Source organism: Equus quagga, chromosome 3 (genome assembly GCF_021613505.1).
Source record: "Equus quagga isolate Etosha38 chromosome 3, UCLA_HA_Equagga_1.0, whole genome shotgun sequence".
Taxonomy (NCBI): domain Eukaryota; kingdom Metazoa; phylum Chordata; class Mammalia; order Perissodactyla; family Equidae; genus Equus; species Equus quagga.
The window spans coordinates 149,733,248-149,744,661 of NC_060269.1; the positions used below are offsets into that span (position 1 = coordinate 149,733,248).

Here is an 11,414-nt window from a genome sequence, read left to right on the forward strand (position 1 = left end):
CACTGGGTGCTCTCTCTGGTGCCCGTTTACGCCCCCAGCTCCTCTTGGCCCTCAGAAGGCCCGGTCTCAGGCTCTGATGAAGGCTTGACCAAGGGCAGGTGCTACTGGTGCTGACAGCACAGAAGGAATTCGAGCTACAAGGTGATGATCACCACCCACCATGTCATCGCTCAGTGGCCTCCCCACTGTCGCCACGAGCACCTGGGTCATCTGTACCGTCTGTGATGTTCTTTGGATGCACCCTCACTCTCCACCTCTGGGCTGCACATGCCTGGAGGCCTCTCCCTCCAACCCCTTGTCCTGCCACCTGCCACCCCTCAGGACTCTGCTGAGCAGCACCTCCTCCAGGAAGCCCATCCGGCAGCCGCTCCCAGTGGCCTTCCTCCTCCGTCGCCTCTCTTACTGCAATCACAGCAGCCCTCGTATACGGTGCTCCCTCTGACCCACAAGCTTGCTTAACCAGCAAAGGAAAGGGCTCTATGACCGGTGACATCACCTCCACCTACTTCACTCAAACAAAAACAGTGGATTTTGTAAAAGGTAAAGACTGCAGAGAGTAACAAAAGACTTAAGAAACACTTTTAACTCCCCAGGGAAACGAAATATGTTTGTTCCTGCTATAAAACAGGATCCTTGGGGGAGATGTACTCATGATCTGTGCCGAGAGGACTCTGGATGAAAAGATGTCCATCTGCCCAGAAGCCTTCCCTTCAGGGAGCCCCTCCTCCAGTCGGGAAGAATCCTGCTCAGTCTGTACAAAGAAGTGGGGCCCACCTGGGTCCCTGCCCATCCTGGTCCCCAGGAGCCAGAATCAGGCATGGAACCCAGAAGACTCCTTCCTCAGACCCCACAGACAGGGTCGGGGACAGGCATGGACGGGACCCAAGCTGAGCCCATCAGTCTTCCCGGGAACTCTGGCTGAGCGTCCAGAAAGTCTTTCCTGGCCTGCGAGTGCCAGCTGTCAGGCTCCTGAATGCCCGGACTGCCAGCAGCCGTCTTTCCCACCACGTGGAAAGGATGTGCCTGAGAACGACGCTCACCAGAGAGCAGGGGCCAGACGGAAAGAGAAAGTCAGAGCCCTGAGAACATGATGCTCCTGGATCCGGGAGTGCCCGGGGCCTGGGTGTCTCAGTCACAAGGGCCAACAAATTCCTTTTCCTTAGGTTAGTTCCAGTTCAATTTCTGTCACCCGGTGTGGTAGGTGGACTAATGGCCCCCAGGTCCTCATTCCCGGAACCTGTGAATACGTGATCTTGCCTGGTACAGGAACTTTGCAGCTGTGATTAAACTAAGGGCCCTGCGATGGGGAAATAACCTGCATCATTCAAGTGGGCCCTAAATGTGATCCCAGGTGTCCTTATAAGAGCGGGGCAGAAGCATGTGAAGACAGAAGAGAAGAGAGCAATGCGACCACTGAGGCAAGATGCTACACTGCTGGCTTTGACGATGGAGCAAGAGGCGATACCCTACGGGAAGCAGCTTTAGATCCTGGGAGAGAAGGAAACGCATTCTTCCCAGAGCCTCGCAGGGCACACGGCCTGCCGACACCTGGACTTCAGACCAGTTTAGCTGATTTCGGGCTTCTGCCCTCTAAAACTGTAAGAGAACAAATCTGTATTGTTTTAAACCACTAAATTTGTGATAATTTGTTAAAGCAGCCACAGGAAACTCATACGCTTGGCTAATCTGCACATTCTGGGTTTCACCAATCAGAGCCCTTCAGGGGACAATCACAATAGTCCCACTTTCCCTGAAACTCTGATCTGTGCCCCAGAGCTCCAGGCAGCTGCCGCAGGAGGAGGCACACGGCCCTGGCGCGTCAGGTCAGGGCATCACCTATGTGCCCAAGGTGGGCAGATCAGCAGGGTGGGAGGGAGGTGGAGGCGGGAGGGCCACGGCTTTAGGGTCGCATTCTCTTTCATGGTCAAAACAATAAAAAAATCAACCAGAAGAAAAACTGACCTGAAGTGTGAAAGTGAGAGCTTTCCACCTCGGGCTGAATCACATGGGGCAAGTCCTGAAAAATTCAAAGGGCACAAAGTCATTAACAGCAGAACATAGTCACACCTGCCTTTCTGGGAGCTGTCTAGGGAGGCAGCCCTGTGTGGTCCAAAGTCCATACAGTCAGACAGACCTGGGTTCAAAGCCCAGCTCTGCTTTTCATTAATCCCGTGACGCCGAGTGAGCCTGGAGCCTCTGAATTCCCAAGATCCCGCGAGTTTTCACGGAGTGGCATACAAAACACCAGACTGGGAGCCTGGAGAACCGGATTCTAGCTGGAACCATTTACTTGCTGTGTGTCCTTAGCCAAATCTGTCAGCCTCTCTGAGCCTCAGATCCCTCCTCTGAAAAGTATGGACCTCACAGCCTCTCCCCAGCTTGCTTCACCTCGTTCAGTGATGAAAACTTGTCCAAGCGGGGCCCAGCCAACCTTCTCCTTCACCTTTGTGACACACTGAGCCCTGGAAAGGCCCAGACCCCTCCACTATAAAATAATAATATAATAAGCCCTGGAAATGGGCCAGGCTCAGTGCTGCACACTCCAAGTGAATTATAATCAGTCCTCATAATTACCCAGTGAAGTGTCTTCCTTATTTAAAATCCCCAGACTCGGGGTAACACAATAGCTCACTCCAGGTCGCACAGGTGGTAAGGGGTGCAGACTAGCTTTGAACCCAGGTAGCCTGGCTCTGGACATGCCGGCATCTACACAACGGAAGGAGAAAGGATGTGCACAGGCAGCGAAGACCAGGAGAGCCGAGCGAGACACTCAGGCCCTGCTTCGGGTCCAGTTCTGACGGCAGGTTCCTGCCACTGGAGTGTAGACAGCTCCTGAGTTGGCGGGACACCATGGAAAGCATGAGATCCGGTGGGACAGAAAGGGAACTGCTGTGGCTACTGTCTTTGTCCCTGTGGAAAGCTTTCCCCAGGTCAGAGTAAGCTTGTCCCCTTGCCACAGAGCAGCCGTGTCTTCAGGCCCAGCCACGTCCCCCGGGCCCCGGACACTCCCAGCCAAGGCAGCTCTATTGGGATGATGTAAGCCAGCTTTCCCAGCTGCATGCAGGAGGCCCAGCCACAATGCTGGAACATGAGGACCACTGGTGGAGGGATGCAGATGGGGCAACGGGCAACGCAGGGACTGCTGAGGACACAGGCGGCAGGTGAGAGAACAAGCCAGATCCAGCCAGCCTCGCACCAACCCACCCCAGAATTCTCAGCTCTTCTTGCCCTCCCCTGTCACCTAGCAACATTCAGATGCTCCGGTGAAATCCCCTTGTACTTTTTGTGTGTGTGCTCCCCGTGATTTCTGATAAAGGCACCTGCCCAGGGGTCCTCGAGCTCTCCCACTCCCCACACGCCTGGTTGAGCCCGATCCCTGGGCCCTCGTCCCACGGCCCCTGTGTGGCGTGCCTCCTCTTGGGCCTGTGAGTATGATCAATCTCTCTCACTTTCACACATCTGTCCACAGTGTTATTCCGTGTTGACACCTGACCGATCATCAAAAAATCCCAATTTAAGCAACACAATTACTCCTTACAACACAGAGGGGCACAGGACGGGAAGCAGGGTCACAGGGAGATGTCCGTACACTCATGTGCAGGGCAGCACTATTCACAACCGTCAACAGGCAGAAGGAACCCTCGTGTCCAATGATGGACGAACACACGAACTAAATGTGGTCCATCCATGCAACGGAATAGTATTCAGCCTGAAAAAGGAAGGAAATCCTGTCACATGCTCCAACACGGATGAACCTGGAGGACACTGTGCTAAATGAGATAAGCCAGTCACAAAAGGACAAATGCCGCATGATCCCACTTACAGGAAGTCCCTACAGGGGTCAAATTCATAGAGACAGACAGCGGAATGGTGGTCCCAGAGGCTAGGGGAGGGGAGAATGGGGAGTTAGTGTTTCATGGGGACAGAGAATCAGTTCTGCAAGATTAAAAGTCCTGGAGACGGATGGTGGTGACGGTTGCTCATCAATGTGAATGTACCTAACGCCACTGACCTGGACACTTGAAAATGGTTAAGATGGTAAGTTTCATCGTATGCATTTTATCACCATTACAAAATGAATACATAAATCAATAAATAAGGCAGGTTTATGTTCACCTGGAAAGAATGTTAAGATATATTAAGTGAAATCACTAGGTCACAAAATTATGAATATGGAAATTTTTATAATATTTAACATATTATTACATATTTAAGAATTATGTTCATATGTTTATTTTAAATATATTTATATTTATTTATATACAGTCACTTTTATTTGTACATATATTTATATATGTATGTTTACATATTTAATAATTTGAAAGTATATGTAGAATTTAGTAATATATTTAATACTATTTATATATTTAATATATAATCATATATTAACAATACAGTATATCATAGGCACATATTATCTTTAACAGCCTAGAAAGGGATGCGCTAAAGTGTCAGGCTCGGGGACCTGGGGAAGGAGGGGCGTGAGGGCGGGCAGCAGAGGAGGTCTCCTTTCCCACGCCATCTGTACTGTTTTATTTCTCATAACGAGCAGCTTATGACCAAGTGTCATCGCAACAACAGCAACATCAATGATAACACAGACTCAGCAACGGGAGCCATGCCACGACGCTGCTTTGCAGGCCTGCTCCTTCGGGGTCTTCCAGGCCCCTCACAGCAACAGGAACACTGTCCCGAGGCCTCCTCGGGTGGGTGTGTGTGGCCAGGACAACCACCTGTCCATAAAGTGCCTTCCAGAGGTGGGAAGAGGCACCCAGTCCTCAAGAGAGGACGTCCACATGTCAGATACCATTGAGACATTCCGATATGGCTGGAATAAGTCTTTACTGCCCCCTGGCAGAAGAAAACCCTCCTGACAAAAACAACTGTCCAGGCTGTGCCTAGTGACGTCCTTCTAACAGACGTGCAGAAAGGGAAAAGGGGTAATTTCACAGGGGAGAAACCCGGCCAACTCTACTCCAGCCCAGAGATCAAGCTCAATACCAATAGCAATAGATCGTGTTGGCAGTACGCACCCAGACAAATCCCAGTAGAGGGGACCCTACAGAATACCTGCCCAGTCCACCTCAAACTGGCAGGGTCATCAAAAACAAGGCTAGTCTGAGGAACTGGCCCAGCCCGGAGGAGCCTCAGGAGGCACAAAAACTACACATAAGATGGTGTCCTGCACAGGAACCTGGACAGAAAAGGGACATTAGGTGAAAAGACTAAGGAAGTCTAATCAACAATGGACTTTAATAATAATATATCAATATCAGTCCATTAACTATAATAAATGTACCATTCTAATGTAAGATGTTAATAATATGGGAAACTGTGTGTGTGTGGGGGGGGATATATATAAATTTTCTGTACTATGTGCTCAATTTTCTAAGATCTAAAACTGTCCTAAAAATAAAGGCTAACTAAAACAATATAAATTATATTTGTGAGGTGTCTGAGGTGCACATGGCACCACGGTGCACCCAACTCCCACACAACCCTGCCCCCTGGAACTTTCCACACATTCTTTTCCACCAGCGTTTGCCACATGGCAGGTGCTGTGCTAAGCACTGGCCCCCGACCTCACCACGGGACAAAGCTCTCTTCACCAACAGGTGTTTCCAGTTGGGAGGAAGGGGCAAGCTCCCAGGGAGCCAAAAGACCAAGAAGCCCTCCCGCAGCCCCGGGGGCCAGGGAATCTTGGCCGTGGCTCCCAGAGGTCTTGCTGGATTCTGAGCATCAGCAGCCTGGGAGGTGCTTCTCTGCAGGCTGCATGGCCACTCTGGGCAGCCTGCTCTCACAGAGACCTAGCCCAGGCACCAGCCAATACCATCTTTCCATGCCCAGCCTTCCCCTCCCTGGTTATCCCTCTCTCCAAGATGACACAGCTCCTGACAAGGTCACCACAACCTCTACAAGGCCCGGTTAAATGACCAGTTCTCCATCCTCACTGCACACCACTTATCAGCACCATTCAATATGTGCATGTATCAGTAGCCTACGGCGGCTGGAACAAACAACCACAAACTTAGCGGTTTAAAACAACACACGTTTATTCCGGTACAGTTCCAGGGACCAGAAGCCTGACATGAGTCTCATGGGCTAAAATCAAGGTGTCGTCAGGGCTGTGTTCTTTTCTGGAGGCTCTAAAGGAGCCTCTTCCTGTGTCTAGAGGCAGCCCACATTCCTTAGCTCACGGTCCCTCCTCCACCTTCAAAGCCAGCAACAGCAGGTTGAGTCCTTTTCACACTGCATCACTCTCACCTATTTCCAATGTCACATCTCTTTCCGACTCTCTCTGCCTGCCTCCCTCTTCCATTTTTAAGGACCCTTGTGATTACGTTGGGACCAGTGGATAACCCAGGATGACCTTCCTTTTTAAGGTCAGCTGATGAGCAACCTGAATTCCACCTGCAATGTTAATTCCCCTTTGCCAGGTAACCTAACACATTCACAGGATCCCAGCATAAGGACGTGGACATCTTTGGGTGGCCATTGTGCTGCCTTCTGCGAATACTCTCCCTGAAATGCTCTCCTCCCTTGACCTTGGGGTCACAGCCCTGCTTCCCTTCGAGTCACACCAGCCACACTTTCTCATCTCCTTTGCTGGATCCTCTCCTCTTCCTGGCCACTCCCGGCCTTGCTCCAGGGCTCTTGCTAAGGCCTCACTCTTCCCAATCCATATTTACTCCCCAGGGAGCTCAGCCAGGCCCTCTGGTCTTAAAAGCACTGACTACGCCGCAGTATAAATCTCCAGCTCAGATTTCTCCCCCCAGATCCAGACTCCCCATGCAACACTCTACTGGACATCTCTACCTGGATGCCTCACGGGCACGTCAAACTCAACAAGACCAAATCAGAAGTCTTCATTTCCGCCCCCCCCACCCCCCCGCCCGGCTTCTGCGTATGAGCTAAGGGTATCTGTATTCTCCTACTGGCTCAGCCCAAGGCCTGGCTTTCATCCTTGACTCCTCTCTCTCTCTCAACGCACATCCAATCCCAGTGAATCCCACTGGCTCCCACTGCTCTACTTTCGATGTACATCCAAAATCCCACAACTTCTCAGCAGCCCAGCACTAACCACTCCGGTCCAGTGCACCTCCATCACCCGCCTGGTCTCCCACCTGCCTCGGCTCTTGGTCTTCTTGCTTCCACCTCTGTCTTCTGTCCTCTATTCTCACACCTGCCACAGGGATGCTTTAAAAGGATGAGTCACAGTGTGTCACCTTCCTGCTCGAGTCCTCACCACCGGCCTCGGGGTCTTTCCTGATCTGGCCCCTCCTCACCCTCTGGCCTCACCTCCTCCGTCTCCTCCGCTCCCTCCACCCTCTGCTCCAGCCACACCTGGCTTCCTTGCTGGTCCTGGACCACATCAGGCCCACGCCACCTCTGGCCTCTGGCCTCACTATTATCTCCCTCTGGGAAGCTCTTCTCCCCACCCCACGTGCCCCAGCCCCTCCCTCATTCCGTTCAGGGCTCTGCTCAACTGCCACCTCCTCAGAGCACCCTCCCTGCCGCCCTGTCTAGACGGCGCTCACCCCCATCTCTCTCAGTCCACGTTGCCCACCGTGTTTCTCTCCACAGCCTGAACACCAACCGAGACACTGCAGATTAACACGGTTCTTTAGTGTCTTTCTCGTGCCTTGAGAATGCAGGTTTCTTAAGAGCAGAGGCTGTCTTGTTCTCCTGTACCCCAAGCACCCAGAACAGAGCCTGGCACTGGAGGACCCTCCGTAAACACTGGTAATGAGAGGCCGGCTCAGAAGCCTCCTCTCCACACACCCCTTCACTGCTTCTCTGCTTCCAACAGAACGTCCTGTGATGACGGGAATCTTCTAGGGTCTGGGCTGTCACTCGCACATGGGGCCACTGAGCAGTTGAAAGGCTTAAGTTTAAACAGCCACAGGTAGCTAGGGCTGCTGTATTGGACAGAGCAGTGGAAGGGGGTGCAAGCAGGGGAGGGAAGTGGCCAAGGTACACCACACACAGATCACCTAGAGCACTGGGGAAACTGAAGGGACAGAGCACAAATTAGCGGGGTGGGGAGACCCAGGGGAAACAGCTCAAAGGCCAGAGGCAAAGGGATGGGGCCTGAACCCAGGGGGTGCAGCGGGCATGCGGGAGAGGCAGACGGGAGCTGATTAGGAGGGAAAGGCAGTAGGACTGGAGACCAGCTTTCGGGGGAGGGGAGAGGGAAGTCTAGGGTGATGTGCCCGGCCGGGCTCTGTGCCTTTCCTAGTTTGGGACCACAGAGGGACGGGCAGGGTGAAGTGGGAAAAGCCTAACTTTATCAGCCAGGAGAGTGCAGTCAGGTAAAACTCCCGGCCAGTGGTCCCCACTGTTCTTTTAACAACCGCTACACTCGCGGGGAGCGGGCGCCTAGGAAAGATGCTCTACGTGCATGAACTCGTCTGACTCTCACACCGATTCTGGGTGGACGGTGCACGCCCCCCGTCTTACAGACCAGTAAACGGAGGCACGCGAAGTGAAGCGCCTTACCCCAGGTCACGAGGCTCTTAGGCTGCAGACCAGGATTCGACCCGGGCCGCTGGCAAAGCCCAAGCCCGCAGCCACCACAAGGCTGTCTCCACCCCTCCTGGGAGTCGTCGGGCCATAAGCGGGATACACTAAGACATGATGCATCCTACTCAAATCCTGCCCTCCCTTGCTGAGAACTTCCCCAGCTCCAAGGGGCCTCCCCGCCGCCAGCGCAGCCCAAGCCAAGCCGCCAGAGACTGGGGGGCGGCCCTCCTTACCTGCGCTGTCCGCTCGTGAGGATCAGGGGGAGGCTGCGCGCCGAGGGGGCGCCGGAGGGGACTTGGGCCCGCAGGGAGCCGGCCTCGGCCCCCAGGACCAGTGAGCAGCGCCAGGGCAGCGGCCAGGAGGCCCCCGGCAAGCACCCACGTGGCGCGCCCCAGGGGTCCCGCCAGACCCATCGCCCGCTCGGGACTGGCGACCCCAAAGCCGCGAGCGCCGCGGAGTCGCCGGAGCTTCCGGACCCCAGACCCGCCCCACCGAGCATGCTCAGTGCGAGCCTCCGCGGAAAGTTTTCTGGAACCGACTCCGGCTTCTGGGGCTGGGCGGGCTGGAGGCGGCCTAGGACAGGCGTGGGAGGGAGGGAGGGAGCAAGGCTGGCGGGGCCGCGCCGGCGGCCGAACTTGGGTTTGCTCGCGCCCCGCCCGGGGTCTCGGCAGTACCCAAATCAGATCGGGTCATTCCCATACTCCCAAAGATGTCGGGGACTCCAAGTGCCCTCCATGAATGACCCTCCACGAGAGAGTCCGTCCGTTCTCTCTCAGCTCAGACCCCCTCCTCCAGGGAGCCTTCGTTGACACACACACGCGGCTGAATCCATATTCTGCCCCAGCCCCACCAGCCCCCTATTACAGAACTGAGAAGCGTTTGGAGAGGCGGGGCGTGTCCTGGAGAGCCCAGAAGGGACACAACAGCACAGAGAAGGGCTGGGAGGGAGACTGGCAGCTCAGGCCTGGAGGAAAAGGCCACTCTCATTTCCAGCTGGGTTCAGTTCAGCCCAGTTGGGCTCCCGCTGCCTGAGTCCTTGCTGTGGCTTGGCCTCTGGACCTACCCAGGTGTCCCCCACACTCCTGGGGGACAGGTAGGCAGGCCAGCCACGGTTCCACGTCTCTGGGAAACCAGCAAGAGGGAGTTGGTGTCTGGAGCCAGGAGGCAGCCGCTGAGCAGACTCTCTGAGCTCTCCACGCAGGGCAGGGCTGTGCCTTGGCAGGGAGGCAGGAGAAGAAGGAGGCAGAGACAGGGAGAGGGCCTGGCGGGGCAGTTTCTCTGCTTCCTCACCACCATCCACCACTCAGTGACAGCTCGCACCTGTTCTCTGGGGAGAGGGGCCTCACCTGCCAGCCTTCCTGTGGGGCAGCCTGTCATGCTGTCTGCAGCCTCAGGGGAAGCCTGGCACTTGGCAGCCCCTTTTGCCCCCATCCCTCCAAGGACAGGCCTTCCCTGACTTGACATGGACAAGGCAATGGGGTTTGAAAACCTGAGAGTTTATTAGCCAAGCGTCCTGTACAGGGTACCCAGCCCTTGAGGGTGCCCAGCAACAGGCAGGTGTGAGACAAGACCAAAGGTAAATGCTAGCATATTGCTGGAGCATCAATGCCATTCGAGGGTGAGTAATTTAAAGGATGATCTTAATATTCAAACAACTTTATAATAAAGTAAAATACAAAGAACACTACATTTTTAAAACTAAAGCCTGAGAATCCAAAGGAATAGGCAGCATAAAGCAAGAACTTCAGGTCATGGCCCGTAGGGTTCCCAGGAGCCTTGGAGATGCTTCTGAGGAGCCACTTTTAGAAGCTCCGCATAGCAGAGAGTGCGAGCCCTGAAGCCAGGCAGACATAGGTGCTAATACATCTGTCCCATTTCCCAGTTGCAAGACTTGGATGAGCCAGTCCTCCTCTCTAGGTGTCACTTTCTCCATCCATAAAAAGTGAATCTGGATAATAGTTCCCGTCTTCCCACTGGGAAGGGTTGATGAGGAAATGAGGGAAGAAACTAGAAACTTGAGCTGTACGTCCAGGTTAAAAACATGAAAACCCTTCTTTTCTGAAGCAGATCCTCATGGTACTCCTGCCCCTGCCGTCATAGGGAATTAAGCTCCAAAGGGTAGGAGTGTGTGTGTGCATGCGGGTGTGCGTGTGCCCCCAGCACCCAGGACAAGAGGTAGCGTCTAGTAGCTGTGCAGTAGACATTTGCTTAAGGAAAGAACAGATGCTGAACCCATCTGCTTGCTTATCTCCCACACGGCTGGGCCATCCTCAGTGCCTGGACCTTGTCTGCTTCCTTGCTGGCCTGGTGCTGCTGGGAACAGCAGGTCTCTGTAAATGCGGAGTGAATGAGTGACCATGCAGGGTCTCCTTCCTACCGGGGCCAGATGTAAAAATCTCTCTACACGTTGTCTCAGAGGAAAGCATTGACCATTCATAGAAGAAAGTAGGATTCAAACAGGAGTCTCGGGCGACTTGTTCGCAGCGGTGCAGGACTGTGCGGCCCAAGAGCGGCCAATAGGCAGAGGTTAGGAGCAAGCCTGGAGCTGGACCTGCACTGCGTCGCTCACCTGCCCTGACTGCTCTGGTCAGGAGGGTGGGCCCAAGATAGTACCCATCTCAGAGGGGTGTTGAGAAGGTTACTGAGATCATCAGGCTAAATGATTAGCACATCGTAAGCGCTCAATAAACTTATCGGAGCCACACCCTCCTCCGTGGCTGGGGTCCCCCTTTTTTCCCTGGAAGTCAAGAGGCTTGGCCTAAACCAAGACTCTGAAAGGTCCTGCTGGCTGAGCAAACTCCCGCTCGCCTCTCGCCGGGCATGCTCAGTGCAAAGGCAGGGCGGGGAGGGGGTGGCTCAAAGTTTTGGGCGGACGATCCAGGCTCCTCCCT

At 54.1% G+C, this 11,414-nt stretch overlaps 1 protein-coding gene across 3 annotated transcripts in view; it reads right to left on the reverse strand.

Moving 5' to 3' along the window:
- The window catches only part of EVC2 (EvC ciliary complex subunit 2), a 131,102-nt gene extending 122,074 nt beyond the window's left edge, over window positions 1-9,028 (reverse strand). For all 3 annotated transcript variants that reach the window (XR_006887968.1, XM_046656746.1, XM_046656745.1), the window contains exons 1-2: window positions 8,757-9,028; window positions 1,963-2,017 (exon numbers count right to left, since the gene is read on the reverse strand). Coding sequence is in view for 2 of the 3 variants with exons in the window: in XM_046656746.1 (XP_046512702.1) it covers window positions 1,963-2,017; window positions 8,757-8,936 (235 nt within the window). In the remaining variant the exon portion in view is untranslated. The remainder of the gene's footprint in view (window positions 1-1,962; window positions 2,018-8,756) is intronic.
- Between the last annotated feature and the right edge of the window lie 2,386 nt (window positions 9,029-11,414).